General features: G+C 39.0%; 2 protein-coding genes across 5 annotated transcripts in view; one reads left to right on the top strand and one right to left on the bottom strand.

The window, feature by feature from the left end:
- The window catches only part of TESK2 (testis associated actin remodelling kinase 2), a 126,054-nt gene that overhangs the window by 10,321 nt on the left and 97,871 nt on the right, over positions 1-17,862 (top strand). For 3 of the 4 annotated variants that reach the window (XM_084874598.1, XM_084874597.1, XM_084874596.1), the window contains exon 2: positions 4,946-5,256. In XM_084874598.1, coding sequence (XP_084730724.1) covers positions 5,035-5,256 — 222 coding nt within the window. In that variant the 5' untranslated portion in view covers positions 4,946-5,034. Of the gene's footprint in view, positions 1-4,945; positions 5,257-7,107; positions 7,262-17,862 lie in introns of those variants that run through there. The other variant, XM_084874599.1, reaches the window with a different exon arrangement.
- On the bottom strand, positions 13,064-13,339 carry LOC311617857 (small integral membrane protein 30-like). The gene has a single exon (XM_084874753.1). It carries the CDS (start codon positions 13,332-13,334, stop codon positions 13,155-13,157), a length of 180 nt encoding a protein of 59 aa, XP_084730879.1. The 5' UTR covers positions 13,335-13,339; the 3' UTR covers positions 13,064-13,154.

Below are 17,862 nucleotides of genomic sequence, written 5' to 3'. Positions count from 1 at the left end.
AAATGGCCATGGCCAACACTCTTGAGTTGACAAGGCTTTCTTTTTATAAAGCAGTCAGATGAGTCTGGAATATCTTAATTTTAATTCCAATTGCTAGGAAAGGAACTGTAATTGGTTCATGCTGTGTAGAGTGGCAAAAATTCTGCATATTGGTAGAGAGTCAGGGTCATGCTGGGAGGATAGCCCTGGGTGCCCTGTCATTATTCTCCCTGGTTGGAGGTGGTAAAGGTAATCTGGGCTATGTATTCATCACATTTATGAAAGCATTTCTCTAATTGAAGACTCACTTTGTTGTACTGTTCACAAGACCCTTAAAATGAGTTCTCCTGGAAAGCAATAGATGTAGGGGAAGATAGGCTAAAAGAAAATGTAGGCTTATGTTTTATTCTTTTTTTTAAAAAACTATATTTTGATTTTTTACAGAGAGGAAGAGATAGAGAGTTAGAAACATCAATGAGAGAGAAACATCGATCATTTGCCTCCTGCACTGGGTATGTGCCTAAAATCAGGGTACATGCCCTTGACTGGAATCCAATCCAGGACCCTTCAGTCTGAAGGCTGACTCTCTCTCCACTGAGCCAATTGTGTTTTATTCTTACTTATGAAACAACTAGGGTGGAGCCTTCTACAGTCACTTCTGCTGGACTGTGCTGTTTAATTAACACTGAATTTTTTTTTTTTTTTTTTTTTTATATTTTTATTGATTTTTATACAGAGAGAAAGGGAGAGAGATAGAGAGTTAGAAACATCGATGAGAGAGTCATCGATCAGCTGCCTCTTGCACACCCCCTACTGGGGATATGCCCGCAACCAAGGTACATGCCCTTGACCGGAATCGAACCCGGGACCCTTCAGTCCCCAAGCCGACGCTCTATCCATTGAGCCAAACCGGTCCTGGCAACACTGAATTTTTAAGTTGCTTTTGGATATAGTTTTCTTCTTTTAAAACTATACAATTAAAAAAAAACATTTCTATTGATTTCAGAGAGGAAGGGAGAGAGAGAGAGATAGAAACATCAACGATGAGAGAGAACCATTGACTCACCGCTTCCCGCACGCTCCACACTGGGGGTTAAGCCCACAACCTGAGCATGTGCTCTTGACCAGAATCGAACCAGGATCTCCTGGTTCATAGGCCAATGCCCAACCACTGAGCCACGCCAGCTGGGCTAAAACTATATAATTTTATAGTATAAAATCTTTATCATCTTTGTTTTGTATATTTGGTCTTAATTTTTCAAATGAAGAGAAAATTATGTGAGGCTATGCAAGGCATTAGTAAAAGCACAGGTTTTTTTTTAATTTATTTTTTTAATTTTAATTTTAAATTTTTATTTATTTTTTATTTTTTTTACATTTTTTAAATTAAATTATCAACTGTGTACATATTTTAACATTCTCCCTCTCCCATACATACCCTCCCTCCCCAGAGTTTTGTGTCCATTGGTTGTATTTATATGCATGTATATAAGTCCTTCAGTTGATCTGTTATCTCCCCCAGATCTCCCTACCCTCCCTGCTGTAATTTGACAGTCTGCTTGTTGCTGTCCCTATATCTATCTTTTGTTTCATCAGTTTATAATGTTCTTTATTATCTGTAAATGAGTGAGGTCATGTGGTGTTTCTCTTTCATTGGTTGGCTTATTTCACTCAGCATGATGTTCTCCAATTCCATCCAGGTTGCTGCAAATGATGAGAATTCCTTCTTTTTTATGGCAGCATAGTATTCCATTGTGTAGATGAACTATAGTTTTTGGATCCAATCATCTGCTGACGGGCACCTAGGCTGTTTCCAAATTCTAGCTATGGTAGATTGTGCTGTTATGAACATAGGGGTGCATATATCCTTTCTGATTGGTGTTTCCAGTTTCTTGGGATATAATCCTAGGAGTGGGATTACTGGGTCAAATGAGAATTCCATTTTCAGTTTTTTGAGGGAACTCCACACTGTTCTCCACAGTGGTTGCACCAGTCTGCATTCCCACCAGCAGTGCACGAGGGTTCCTTTTTCTCCTCAAACTCGCCAACACTTGTCGTTTGTTGATTTGTTGATGTTGGCCATTCTGACAGGTGTGAGATAGTACCTCATTGTTGTTTTGATTTGCATCTCTCAGATAATTAGTGACTTTGAGCTTGTTTTCATGTGCCTTTTGGCCTTCCTTCTGTCTTCTTTTGAAAAGATTCTATTTAGGTCCATTGCCCATTTTTTAATTGGATCATTCATCTTCCTTTTACTTAGTTGTATAAGCTGTCTGTAGATGTTGGAGATTAAACCTTTATCAGTGATAACATTTGCAAATATGTTCTCCCACACAGTGGGCTTTCTTGTTGTTTTGTTGATGGTTTCTTTTGCTGTAAAAAAGCTTTTTATTTTGATGTAGTCCCATTTGTTTATTTTCTCTTTAGCTTCCATTGCCCTAGGGGCAGTATCAGTGAAGAAGTTCTTTTGGCATATGTCTGAGATTTTGCTGCCTGTGGATGCCTCTAGTATTTTTATGGTTTCCCGTCTTATGTTTAAGTCCTGTATCCATTTTGAGTTTATTTTTGAAGCACAGGCTTTTTAAAAAGACAGTCTTGCATTTTATTTTTTTTATTTTTATTTATTTTTTTTTAAATAAATTTTTATTGTTCATATTATTACAAGTGTTCCTTTCCCCCCCCCTTCCCACCCCACCCTCTGCCCTTTCCCCAACCCCCATTGTCCTAATCCATAGGTGCACAGTTTATGTTCAGTCTCTTCCCACATTCCCCTGTCCCCTTTTCCCCAAGAATCATCAGTTCACTCCCCTTCCATACCTCTGATTCTATTATATTCAACAGTTAATATTGTTCATCAGATTTTTTTTTTTAATTTCCTTGGTTTTTAGATTCCCTTGTTGATAGTTACGTATTTGTTGTTCATAATTTTTATCTTTATTTACTTTCTCTTCTGAAAGAACTCCCTTCAGCAATTCATATAATTCTGGTTTGGTGGTGATGAACTCCTTTAGCTTTTTTTTATTAGTGAAGCTCTTTATCTGACCTTCGATTCTGAGTGATAGCTTTGCTGGGTAGAGTATTTTTGGCTGTAGGTTCTTGCTATTCATCACCTTGAATATTTCTTGCCATTCCCGTCTGGCCTGCATGGTTTCTGTTGAGAAATCAGCTGACAATCGTATAGGAGCTCCTTTATAGGTAACCACCTGCTTAGCTCTTGCTGCTTTTAATATTCTCTCTTTGTCCTTTGCTCTTGGAATCTTAATTATGATTTGTCTTGGTGTGGTCCTCTTTGGATTCCTCTTATTTGGAGTTCTGTGTGCTTCCTGGACTTGTAAGTCCAATTCTTTCCCCAGGTGGGGGAAGTTTTCTGTCACTATTTCTTTCAGTATGTTTTCGATATCTTGCTCTCTCTCATCTTCTGGGACCCCAATGATTCTGATGTTGGATCGTTTGAAGTTGTCCCAGAGGTTTCTTACATTATCTTCAATTTTCTGGATTCTCTTGCCTTCTAGCTTCTGCAGGGGAATGTCTTCTGGCTCTTTATGTTCCAAATCTTTGACTTGATTCTTGCGATCTTCTATTCTGTTTTTAGGACTCTGTATAATATTTTTTATTTCAGACAATGTATTCTTTATTTCTTGTTGATCCCTTTTCATATCCTCATAGGTCTCATTTATTTTATCGGCCTTTTCTAGGATACTCTTGAAAAACCTTATAAGTGTGGTTTTGAACTCTATATCCAGTCGCTTTTTGTCCTCCATTTCTTTCGTTTGTGATCTATTTGGTTTAGGCATTTTCGCAGGCAGCTTTTCTGATGGGGCGGAGTTTCAGGGTGGAGCCTACAGCCTCGGCTTCTGTCAGCCCCGCCCTATGCGACTCCTGAGACTCAGGGTCCTTCAGTACTTGTTGCAAGCACTTCTGAGAGAAAGGTGCCCTCGATTTTTGCCTGCTACCAAACAGTGTAGGCTCTCCCGCAATGGGCCCGAAACTGGGGTTCAGTTCAGTTGGAAGTGGAGTTGGAGATGGAGTTCAGAGCAGTCTGGAGCCCCTGTCTCCTTCCCGCCAGGGCAGTCCTACGGCGCAGCCGGCCGGCCCTTCTCTGCGCGCACGCAGTGTGCTCGCAGCAGGGACCTCCTTTCGCCACTTCCCCGGGGTTTCGCCTTACATCCCAGCTCCCTATGGATGAGCCTGGGTCCCCGGGGTCTGGCGTAGAACTGGGGTTCAGAGCAGTTGGGGGCCCAGCACAGTCGGAGTTTTATCTCCTTCCCGCTAGGGAACACCAGCCAGGCACTGGGCCTCCCTCCTCTCTGGCTCCGTCCTCTCCGCGCGCCCCGCGTGTCTCCGTACCTTGGGCTTTTACAGCTCCTCCGCGCTTCCTTCTGGTTTTCTCCTTGCTGCTCGTTGTAGAATTTCCAGTCAGTCGACTTTCCTGTAGTTCTGGGTAATGTCCATTTTATATTTTAGTTGTATTTTATTGAAATTGTTGCAAGTGGCTGCGGCTAGGTGCCTACCCGAGCAGCCATCTTGGATTCTCCTCCCAGTCTTGCATTTTAATGTTATCTCTGCTATTTAGTGAGCTGTATGATTACTTGATTGCTTTGTGAAATGAACATAATAATCCTTATATCATAAGTTATGTGAGAATCAAATGACATGACATATTTTGGGTTTTTATACTTGTTTCCTAGGTAGTAGATGCTCATCAAATGAGAGAGATTACCATTGTTATTTTGTTCTTTAGAATGTAATTGGTGATCTTCATTGTATTTTACTCATGTTAAAGACTGATTATATCTGAGATTTAAATATATCAGTGTGTTTTGAAGGTAAAGGCATAAAGTATTTTTTAGGTCTGAAAGTCAGGAACTAGAATGTGAAAGAAGAAATATTTTTACATTGCTAGTTTATTGGTTTGTATGTGTTTATTAATGGTTTTAATGAAGTATCTTTTTGACCTCTTGTTTAGTGTCAAACCGGAAGAGAAGTAAAACTCAACAAAAATTTATTATGTGTGGAGTTCCTTCTTAAAAGAAGAAAACAGTGATTATTGCAACTATGGATCGGAGCAAACGGAATTCAATTGCAGGATTTCCTCCACGTTTGGAGCGTCATGAAGATTTTGAAGGGGGTGTTGGAAACGATGGGAACATGACCCAGGTGGGACGAGTTGGGACATCTTCATATCGAGCTCTTATAAGTGCCTTTTCCAGACTGACACGTTTAGATGACTTCACCTGTGAAAAAATAGGATCTGGCTTCTTTTCTGAAGTATTCAAGGTGAGTGATGTCTCATCTTTTCTCATATTGTCTTGTTGATGTTCAGCTTCACTGCAGAATTGATAGTTGTGTTTAATTAATTAGGACACAGGCTTTACCTAGTCAGCATGCTGTGGATCTTGAATAGTGTTCTAAACCAGTGGTCACCAACCGGTGGTCCATCGGTGGCCTGTGAGATCTGAAAGGTTGGCGACCGCTGTTCTAAACCGTTCCCTCAAGTTATTTATTAACCTATGAGATATCTTATTATTTTAATTGTAAAATAATACATGCTGATAAAAAAACAAATAATATAGGAGACTCTTCCACTTTTTCCTTTATCTGTATATCTATATCTGTATATCTATATCTATATATCTATATATCTATATCTATATCTCCAGTTATAAACACTGTTAACAATTTGGTGTTAATTCTGGATCCTTTTCTAAGCTTATGCATATATTATACACATATCTTATATACATATGTAAAATTTTATATGTACATATAAAAATATACACATATATTTATACCTGTACATATAGTTTTCGTTTGCTTAAAAAATATATATATATAGTATACATTATACTTCACATTTAAAGATTTTTCATTGATTTTTAGAGAGGAAGAGAAAGGGAGAGAGAGAAAGAGAGAGAGAGAAGCATCAATGTGAGAGCAAAATATCGATTGGAATGCACCCTTACCAGGAGTTGAGCCTATAACCAAGGCATGTGCCCTGACGGGGAATCAAATGGCAATCTTTCGGTGCATGGGCTGGCACCCAACCAATTGAGCCACACAGGCAAAGGCTTTGTTTGCTTCCTTTTTTTTTTTTTTTTTTTTTTTTTAAATTTATTCACTAGAGACCTGGCACATGAAATTCATGCACTCGAAGTGGGGATGCCCCTCAGCCCAGCCTGTGCCCTCTTGCAGTCCGGGAGCTCTCGGGGGATGTCTGACTGCTAGCTTAGGTCCGCTCCCTCGGGCCTAAGCTGTCAGTTGGACATCCTTAGCACTGCTGTGGAGGCGGAAGAGGCTCCACCTGTGAACTGGCCTCCCTCTATCTGGTGATCATGGGGCGATGGCTGGGCCCCCAACCACTTGCATCGCACCCACCTGGGCTGGCCTGGCACCAGTGGATGTCATAATATGGTCATCCAGGCGGTTATTCTACTTTTCGGCCATTTGGTTGATTTGCACATTACACTTTTATTATTGTAAGTTCTTCCTTTTTTTTTTTTTCTCACCCAAGGATATGTTTTTATTGATTTAATTTAATTTAATTAATTAATTTTGTTGTTGTTGTTAATCCTTACCTGAGTATATTTTTCCATTGATTTTTAGAGAGAGAGAGAGACTCATTGATTGGTTGCCTCCCACCAGAGCCTGGGGATCTAGTCTGTAACTGAGGTACATGTCCTTGACTGGAATCAAACCTGGGACCCTTCAGTTGCAGAGTCTGATGCTCTATCCACTGAGCCAAACCGGCTAGGGCTGTTTTTATTGATTTTAGTGAGAGAGGTAAGGGGGAGAGAGAGCAGGGGGCGGGGGAGGGGGGAAGAGAGAGAGAAGCATCAATGTTAGAGAGAAACATCAGTTGGTTAGTTGGTTGCCTCCCAGGGCCTCAACCAGGATTGAACCTGAAACCTAGGTATGTGCCCTAATGGAAATCAAACCCGATACCTTTCAGTATGTGGAATGACATTCAACCAAGCGTGCATTGGCCAGTGTGTTTGCACACTTTTAATAAAATTGAGCCTTTAATTCTCCCAAGAATCATATTTCCCTACTTCATTTATACTCCCAGATTATTTCATACCTTTTTTTCTCTGATCATACTTCCAGAACTTCTCTCGTTCTCACTTTCAGTGATGATCTTGCTTCCTAATTCACTGAGAAAACTGAAGCAAACTGAAGAGAACTTCTATGGTCACCCATCACCACATATGGCTACTAACACACATGTCTATCCACTTATTTGGCCTTTATATCTGTCACGATGGATGAACTACCATGCTCCAATGTAAGCCATATTTCTATTTGTATGGTATATCCTATTTCCATTTGCCTACTCAAAGACATTACCTAAGAAATTCTCCCCTTTCCTACATCATATTTCATTCCCTACTAAATTATTTTTATCAGCATGTAAACATTGTTATTTCTCTCAACTTTAAAAAAAAAAAAACTTTAAAGGGAGAAAATCATCTCTTGTTGCTATACTCCCTCATGTCTTATTCTCTTTTGGACCAAAACACTTTCACAAAGTTATCTCCAACTCAGTGTTTCACTGTTTCCTATTCCTTTCCTTCTCCTACTCTCTCTTTTCCTCCCTCCCTCCCTCCCTCTTTCTCTGTTGTTTTGTTAATCCTCACCGGAGGATATTTTCTCCAGTGATTTTCAGAGAGAGAATGAAAGGGAGGGGAAGAGACATAGAGAAAGATTGATGTGAGAGAGTCACATTGATTGATTGATTGCCTCCTGCACAAGCCCTGATTGAGCCTGCAACTGAGGTACATGCCCTTGACCGAATCAAATCCTAGACCCTTCAGTCCTTGGGCTAGCGCTGTGTCTACTGAGCCAAACCAGCAAGGGCACTCTCTCTCTCTTTTTAATGTAGTAAAATATACATAACTTAAATTTATTATTTAACCATGTGTACAGTTCAGTGGCGTTAAGTACATTTACAGTGTTGTGTATTATCTGTTTCCAGAACTATTTCATCATCCCAAACAGAAACTTTGTATCCATTAAACAGTAACTCCCTATTTGTCCCTATCCTGAACCCCTGTTAACTCTATTCTACATTCATAGAATTTGCCTATTCTAGGTACCTCATATTAATGGAATCATACAATATTTATCTTTTTGTGTCTGGCTTGTTTCACTTAGCTAAATGTCCTTAAGTTTCATCCCTGTTGTAGCTTATGTCAGAATTTCATTTCTTTTTATGGCTGAATATATCCCATTGTATGTATATACCATATTTTGATTATCCATTCACCTATTGATGGACATTTCTATTGTTTTTCATCTTTTGATTATTGTGAATAATGATGCTATGAACTTAGTGTACAAGTATTAGTTTGAATCCCTGTTTTCAATTCTTTTGGGGATTTACCTATAAGAGAAATTTTTGGTCATATAGTAATTCTGTGTTTAACTTTAAAAAAATATATATTTTTATTGATTTCAGAGAGAAAGGGAGAGGGAGAGAGAGATGGAAACATCGATGATGAAAGAGAATCATTGATCGGCTGCCTCCTGCATGCCTCCTGGGGATTGAGCCTGAAACCCGGGCATGTGCCCTGAATGGCAATCAAACCATGACTTCTTGGTTCATAGGTCAATGCTCAACCACTGAGCCACACTGGCCAGGTCTATGTTTAATTATAAAAAAAAGAAGGTAAAATACATATAACAAAATTTATTATTTTAATTATTTTTAAGTGTACAGTTAAGTAATGTTAAGTATATTCACATTGTTGTGTAACCAATCTCTAGAAGTTTTTCATCTTGCAAAACTGAAATTCTATACCCATGAGACAACAACTCCCCCCACTTCTCCCTTATCCCCCACATCCTGGCAACAACTATTCTACTTTCTGTTTCTATGAGTTTGTCTACTTGAGATACGTACCTTATTTAAATGAAACCATGTAGTATTTGTCTTTCTGTGACTGCCTTATTTCACTTAGTCTGTGCTTAACTTTTTAAGGCACCACCACACTATTTTTCACTGTGGCTGTACCATTTTACATTCTCACCAGCAATGCAAAAGGATCCCAATGTCTCCACATTCTCACCAACACTTGTTATTTTCTTTTTAATAGTAGCAATCCTGGAGGGTATGAAGTGATATCTCCTGTAGCTTTGATTTATATTTCTTTAATGATTAGTGATATTGAACAATTTTTTTTGTGCTTATAGCCATTTGGTTATTTTCTTTGGAGAAATGTCTATTCAAGTCCTCTGCTCATTTTTTAATTAGGTTGTATGTAAGGGATAAGGATATCTTATTAGATATATGATTTAAAAATACTTTCTCCTATTCTATATGTTGTCTTCACTCTTTTTTTAAAAAAATCTTTTAAAAAAATATATTTTATTGATTTTTTACAGAGAGGAAGGGAGAGAGATAGAGAGCTAGAAACGTCAATGAGAGAGAAACATCGACCAGCTGCCCGTAACCAATGTACCTGCCCTTGACCGGAATCGAACCTGGGACCTTTCAGTCCGCAGACCGACGCTCTACCACTGAGCCAAACCGGTTTCGGCTGTCTTCACTCTTTTGATTGTGTCCTTTGATGCACACAAATTTTAAACTCTAAGTTCAATATATCTCATTTTTCTTGTGTTACTTATACTTTTGGTATCATATCCAAGAAATCTGCCAAATTCAACATCATGAAGATTTTTCTTAGTGTTTTGTTGTAAGAATTTTATAGTTTAGCTCTTACATTTAGGAGTTTGATCCATGTAAGTTAATTTTTTTTTGTATATGGTGTACAGTAAGGGCCTAACTTCATTCTTTTGCATGTGGATATACAATTTCCCAGCAACATTTGTTGAAAAGACTGTTCTTTCCCCATTGAATTGTCCTGGCACCCTGTAAAAAAATCAATTGACCATATGTTTATTTATTTTAATTTGTATGTTCTGATTATTAGTGAAATCCTTTTCTGTTGGTTATTTATATAATTTACTTATATTTTTATTGTGTTGATTTTTTTATAGTTCTTTATAAATCCTGATAATAATTCTTTATTACATGTGTTACAAATATTTTCTCTCTGCCTGTCTTTTTATATAATTAGGTCTCTCAATCTTCTCATTTATAACTTGTAAATTTTATATTTTGCCAAAGGGAGCCTTCTCATTGCACAGTTTTGAAAAAATATGTTAGCTCTAGCAGGTTTGGCTCAGTGGGTAGATTATCGGCCTACGGACTGAAGGGCCTCAGTATTGATTCTATCGATAGACAAGGGCACATGCCTGGGTTGTGGGCTTGATCCCCAATAGGGAGCATGCAGGAAGCAGCTGATCAATGATTCTCTCTCATCTCTCTCTCTCCCTCTCCCTTCCTCTCTAAATTAAATAAAAATACTTTTAAAAAGAAAATATTATGCTATGTTTCTTCTAATGTTTCTATGACTTACTAGAGGCCCAGTGCATGAGATTTGTTTACTTGGCGGGGGTGAGGAGGGTCCCCTAGCCTGGTCTGTGCCCTGTTACAGTGTGGGAGCCCAGCAATTGATTCCTCCAAAGAGGTAGGCCCTGCTCACCCATCTGGGGCTCCTCAATGGATTGCCCCAAAGAGGTAGGCCGGAGCTGGGGGTCCTGTCTCCTCACTGTGCGGAGCTGGGAGGTGGGACCCCCAAGGACTCCCAAGCAGGCCTCACCACACGAAGCCTGGAGGAAGCAGGACCCCAGGCAGGCCTTGGTGTGTGGAGCTGGGGGATCTCCAGCCAGGCTTCACCATGCGAAGCTGGGAACCCCAGGCAGGCCTCACTGCATGGAGCTGGGGGACCCCCAGGCAGACCTCGCCATCCCAGGCGGGCTCCGTGCCACGCATGCAGCGTCAAGTCAGCCTTGCCCACCTGTGCTCGCCCAGTTCTTTATTTTATTTTACTTTATTTTTATTTATTTATTATTAAATTATCTGTGTACATATCTTACCATTGCCCTCCCCCCCATACATACCCTCTCTCCCCAGAGTTTTGTGTTCATTGGTTGTATCTATATTCATGTATTAATATATAAGTCCTTCAGTTGATCTCTTATCTCCCCCAGATAACCCTCCACTCCCCACTGTAATTTGACAGTCTACTTGTTGCTTTACTGTCTCTATATCTTATCTTTTGGTTCATCAGTTTATACTGTTCTTTATTATCCATAAATGAGTGAGGTCATGTGGTGTTTCTCTTTCATTGACTGGCTTATTTCACTCAGCATGATGTTCTCCAATTCCATCCAGGTTGCTGCAAACGATGAGAATCCATTCTTTTTTATGGCGGCATAGTATTCCATTGTGTAGATGTACCATAGTTTTTTTATCCAATCATCTGCTGACGGGCACTTAGGCTGTTTCTAAATCCTAGCTATTGTAGATTGTGCTGCTGTGAACATAGGGGTGCATATATCCTTTCTGATTGGTGTTTCTAGTTTCTTAGGATATATTCCTAGGAGTGGGATTACTGGGTTAAATGAGAGTTCCATTTTCAGTTTTTTGAGGGAACTCCACACTGTTCTCCACAGTGGTTGCACCAGTCTGCATTCCCACCAGCAGTGCACGAGGGTTCCTTTTTCTCCGCAACCTTGCCAACACTTGTCATTTGTTGATTTGTTGATGTTGGCCATTCTGACATGTGTGAGATGGTACCTCATTGTTGTTTTGATTTGCATCTCTCAGATAATTAGTGACTTTGAGCATGTTTTCATGTGTCTCCTGGCCTTCCTTTTGTCTTCTTTTGAAAATATTCTATTTAGGTCCATTGCCCATTTTTTAATTGGATCATTCATCTGCCTTTTATTTAGTTGTATAAACTGTTTGTAGATGTTGGAGATTAAACCTTTATCAGTGATAACATTTGCAAATATGTTCTCCCACACAGTGGGCTTTCTTGTTGTTTTGTTGATGGTTTCTTTTGCTGTAAAAAAGCTTTTTATTTTGATGTAGTCCCATTTGTTTATTTTCTCTTTAGCTTCCATTGCCCTAGGGGTAGTATCAGTGAAGAAGTTCTTTTGGCATATGTCTGAGATTTTGCTGCCTGTGGATGCCTCTAGTATTTTTATGGTTTCCCATCTTATGTTTAAGTCCTGTATCCATTTTATTTCTGTGTATGGTGTAAGTTGGTGATCTAGTTTCATTCTTTTGCATGTATCTGTCCAATTTTCCCAACACCATTTATTGAAGAGACTGTCTTGACTCCATTGTATATTCGTGCCTTCTTTGTCAAATATTAACTGAGCATAGTGATTTGGGTTGATATCTGGGTTCTCAATTTTATTCCATTGATCTATGTGTCTGTTCTTGAGCCAGTACCAGGCTGTTTTGAGAACAGTGGCTTTGTAATACAGCTTGAAGTCTGGTATTGAGATCCCTCCTACTTTACTCTTCTTTCTCGGGATTGCTGTGGCTATTCGGAGTCTTCAAACAGTTCTTATTACTTAGATATATTATTATTTTTTTTGACTGACTATATTTAATGTCTAATATCTAAGTACAATATTAATGGGAGATAACAAAACAAAAATACAAAAACAAAACAAAACATAGAGAAGAGACTCCTCAATGTAGGAGGCAGTAATTACAACGGAATAGTGGCTACTTCCTAGGATTCTGGGCAGGAGTTTCCTTCTTTCAATTTCATGTGCTTTGAGAATTTTTGAGATTACTAAATATTACTTATGCAAATTTCAGCCATCTTACTTCTTTGACCCTCTCTAACTAGCAACTAAATTATAGACTGCATGTTTCATTGCATTATTTTATTATTTGTGAAAAAGAATTTTTCCCCATTTAACATATATCAATTTATTCCCCTTTATAGGGAAACTTAAGAATGTAAAATTACTCCGAGGCCAGTTTGGCTCGGCGGATAGAGCGTCGGCCTGCAGACTGAAGGGTCCCAGGTTCGATTCCGGTCAAGGGCATGTACATTGGTTGTGGGCACATCCCTGGTAGGGGGTGTGCAGGAGGCAACTGGTCGATGTTTCTCTCTCATCGATGTTTCTGGCTTTCTATCCCTCTCCCTTCCTCTCTGTAAAATATCAATAAAATATATTTAAAAAAAAAAAAGTAAAATTACCCTGTGTACTGTTTCTTGGGAACTTTCAGACACCAAAGCTCAGTTTTTAACCTGAATAGCTCAAATGTTTTTAGGGCAGGGCTTGATTCAGGAGGCCCTTCGAAGTCACACCTCTCCATTTCTCTTTCGTGCATATACCCCCACACAAGCACAAATGCCTGTAATGCAGAGAACCACACCTAAAGAAAGAATGATTGCATCTCCAGCTTCTACTGCTTCAACAGCAGGCAGTGCCAAAAGCAGTGATACGAGGACTGTGAACAGTTGTGCTGGAACTGAGGTCATGATGTGGGGACCTTGAGATGGCTGGATCTTGAGTGCTGGAGGTTTCAAAGAAACGATATACTGTTTGTGTAACTCTGTCTGACTTGAAATACTCCCTTCCTGGAGTTAAGAATGCGGAGGCTACGAGGTTCCACATGACAGTGCCTTCCAGGAAGCACCCATTACAGGAAATCCTAGCTATATTATTATTATTATTATTATTATTTTTTTTTTTTTTTTAAATATATTTTATTGATTTTTGTACAGAGAGGAAGGGAGAGAGATAGAGAGTTAGAAACATCAATGAGAGAGAGTCATTGATCAGCTGCCTCTTGCACACCCCCTACTGGGGATATGCCCGCAACCAAGGTACATGCCCTTGACCGGAATCGAACCCAGGTCCCTTCAGTCCCCAAGCCGACGCTCTATCCATTGAGCCAAACCGGTCCCGGCGATATATTATTTTTATTTAAAGGGTTCTTATAAACTTGATTAGGTAGGCATAGCTTTTTATCATGTTACTTACTAGAGGCCTGGTGCACGAAATTCATACACTGGAGGGGGTGGCTCTCCTCAGCCTAGCCTGTGCCCTCTCACAGTGCGGGATCCTTCATTCCGTACAGCCGGCGTCCAGTGAAGGCGAGAGAGGCTCCTGCCACTGCTGCTGTGCTTGCCAGCCATGAGCCCGACTTCTGGCTGAATGGTGCTCCCCTTGTGGACAATGCATGTCATAGTGACTGGGCATTTCCCCATTCTGTCTATTTGCATATTAGGGTTTTATTATATAGGATACTTTTGAAAAAGGGAAGGTGTATTTGAAATAAATTGGTTAAGGCTTTTTTTCTTTAATCCCTGCCCCGTTAAGACATTTAAAAATCCTATTTATATTCAGAGTATAACTGTCAAGAATCTTTTTTCAACTCTGAGGGTTTAATGTCAGTTTCTAAACTTTTTTCTGTTATATTGACCTGTCTATTCATATATCAATACACACTGTTAATAATTTAATCATTGTGGTTTTATTTTAATATCTAGTTAGACTAATTACCCATCGTTATTCTTCCTTTTCAGAATTTTCTTGGTGGTTCTTACTTATTTTTTTATGGAAGTTTTAGAATCAGTTTGCCACTTTCTAAAAACATAACTATTGCCATTTTTTATTTAGAGTAAGTTTATAGATTAATTTAGGGAGGATTGATATCTTTATGATAGTGAGTCTTTATATAATCACATGGCATGCCTTTATATATGTTCAAGTATTTTGTGCTCCTTGGTAGACATTAAAAATTTTAAATATATATATATATATTTAAAATTTTTAATGTATATATATATAATTAAAATTTTTAATGTCTACCAAGGAGCACAAAAATATATATATATCTTGCATGTTTCTTGCAATGTTTATTCTTAGTTTGCTCTCCTGTTGCAGTTGTAAATGGGAACTCTCCTTCCATTTTATCTTTTGTTTGTTATTTGCATATGAAAGCTATTAATTTTTACATATTGATCTTTGATACAGCTGGCATACTGAAGTTTTAAAATATTTGCAATAGTTTTTCAGTTGATTTGTTTTTATGGTATATAATCATATATCAACTGTGAATGATGAAAAATTTATTTTCCATTTTTAAACCTTACATTCTTCTCAACAAACTGCTTGACTAATACTTCCTAAAATGTTAAATAATAGAGCTATTAGACATGTTTGTCATGTTCCTGACTAAGAATACCTGGGGTGTTTCCTAATTAAATATTACATGATTTGGAGCTGAAATACATATCTTTTATTCTATTAGATATTCAAAATCTTTACAAAAAATACCCGCTATTTTGTTAGGAATTGTTGTTATGAAGAATGGATGTTGCCTGGCCGGTGTGGCTGTCATTGATCCATCTATCAAATGGGAGGTCACATTTCCATCCTGGTTGGGGCAAATGCTGAGTTGTGGACTCAATCCCTAGCAGGAGGCAAGCAGGAGGTGGCCAATCAATGATTTTCTCTCATCATGAATGTTTCTGTCTCTCCCTCTTCCTTTCTCTCTAAAATCAATAAAATATATATCTATATTTTTAAAAAAAATGGGTGTTGAATTTTAACAAATGTCTTTTCAGAATCTGTAGTATGATGGTTAATTTTATGTCAACTTGACTGGGCCACGGAGTGCCTACAGATTTAGTCAAACATTATTTTGAGATTAACATTTTTAAAAAATATATTTTTATTGATTTCAGAGAGGAATTGGGAGAGAGAGATAGAAACATCAACGATGAAAGAGAATCATTGATTGGCTGCCTCCTGCATGCTCCCTACTGGGGATCAAGCCCGCAACCCAGGCATGTGTCCTTGATCAGAATTGAACCTGGGACCTGTCAGTCCGTAGGCCGATGCTCTATCCACTGAACCAAACTGGCTAGGGTGAGATTAACATTTGAATCAGTAGACAGAGTAAAGCAGATTGCTCTCCCTAATGTGGGTTGCCCTCATCCAATTATTTTGAGGCCTGAATAGAACAAAAAGGCTGACCCTTTTGTGATTAAAAGGGAACTTCTACCTAGTTGCTTGAGATGGGACATCAGTCTTCTGCCTTTTGCTTGGAATTGAAAAATTGGCTCGTCTTCGTCCTTGAGCCTGTCATCTTTTTTTTTTTTTTTTTTTTTTAAATTTTATCAGTGAAAGTTTAATATAAAGAATGACAAATTACAACATGGCACTGCAGTAAGAAGAATTGGCTAGCAAACATGTAAAAACAATTCTGGAGTATGTAGGGACAGCTGGTGTAAGTAGAGGCCACTATCCTGTTGCTATGACAGCCCACCAGGGAAGAATACCCTCCTCTTGACCTGGGAAGACCTAAGTCTCACTGGAAATGATTGACCATGGTTCAATGGCTAGAGATGTAGGTCTCACTGGAAAGGATGGGTCACAGTTCAGTGGCCAGAGACCTAGGTCTCAATGGAGAGGATGAGCCATAGTTTAGTGGCTAGAGATGTAGGTCTCATTGGAGAGGATGGACCATCGCTGGGGGGCTAACAGAAAAGTTCATGAAGGTGCTTCATCAGAAGCAGTCTCTGCTGTCTGTTTTCTAGAGTGGTTTGGGAAGCCTCCAGAGGGAGGTACTATGCCTGTGAACACATCACAAAAACACACAAGAGGTTCCTGGGGGAGGGTCCATGTACTGCTGACCACTTGGCACTACTGGCTATCAAACTCTGTAAGTACTGGGTGCTACAGAAGCCGTGTGCCCAAAGGAGACCGTGGAAAGGCATAAACTAGAACCTGAAAGAAAACCCTTTCATTCTCCACTCTCCCTCCTGTTTCCTTTACTGGCAAAATGTAATGTCATGCCAACTGGCAAAGGAGAAATGTTTATAAGACCCATCTCCCTTAACTCAGAGGCAGTTGTGGTGGATGCATTTGGAGCTGACAGGCAATACATGGATGGCTGGTATCATTTTTTTTAGACGTTATTTTTAGAGAAGTTTTATGTTTGTAGAAAAATTAAGCTGTAAGTATAGAGATTTTATATATTCCCTGCCTCCATACATGCATGATATCCCCCTTATCAACATCCCCCACAGGAGTGGTACATTTTTTTAAATTGATGAATCGTTATTGGTACATCATTATTATCCAGAGTCCACAGTTTACATGAGGGTTCACTCTCCATGTTGTAAAATCTAGGGTTTAAGCAAATTCATAAGGACATGAACTCCCATTATAGTATCATAGAGTATTTTCACTATCCCAAAATCTCTATGCTCAGCCCTGGCCTAGTGTTGGGGCACATATGAGAGGCAACTAAATGATCTCTCTCTCTCTCTCTCTCTCTCTCTCTCTCTCTCTCTCTCTCTCATCATTCCATAGTTTCTAAAATCAATAGTCATAATCTTGGATGAAGATTTTATTTTATTTTATTTTATTTATTTTTTAAAAATATATTTTATTGATTTTTTTTTTTTTGCCCCACTCCCTCCCTCCCACACATCCCCTCCCTCCCCAGAGTTTTGTGTCCATTGGTTGTACTTATATGCATGTTTAAAAGTCCTTCGGTTGATCTATTATCTCCCCCAGATCTTCCTCCCCTCCCCGCTGTAATTTGACAGTCTACTTGTTGATATACTGCCTCTATATCTATCTTTTGGTTCATCAGTTTATAATGCTCTTTATTATCCACAAATGAGTGAGGTCATGTGGTGTTTCTCTTTCATTGATTGGCTTATTTCACTCAGCATGATGTTCTCCAATTCCATCCAGGTTGCTGCAAATGATGAGAATTCCTTCCTTTTTATGGCAGCATAGTATTCCATTGTGTAGATGTACCATAGTTTTTGGATCCAATCATCTGCTGACGGACACTTAGGCTGTTTCCAAATTCTGAGCCTGTCATCTTTTGGACTAGAACTTACACCATTGGCTCTCCTGGTTCTCAGGCCTTTGGACTCAGATTGGAACTTCACCTTTGGCTTCCTGGGTCTCCAGCTTGCTAACTGCAGATCTTGGGACTTCTCAGCATCCATAATCGTGTGAGCCATTTTCTAATAATAA

This window comes from Pipistrellus hanaki (genome assembly GCF_964339955.1).
Source record: "Pipistrellus hanaki genome assembly, chromosome: 2".
Taxonomy (NCBI): Eukaryota; Metazoa; Chordata; class Mammalia; order Chiroptera; family Vespertilionidae; genus Pipistrellus; species Pipistrellus hanaki.
This window is presented reverse-complemented; position numbering and strand designations above follow the sequence as displayed.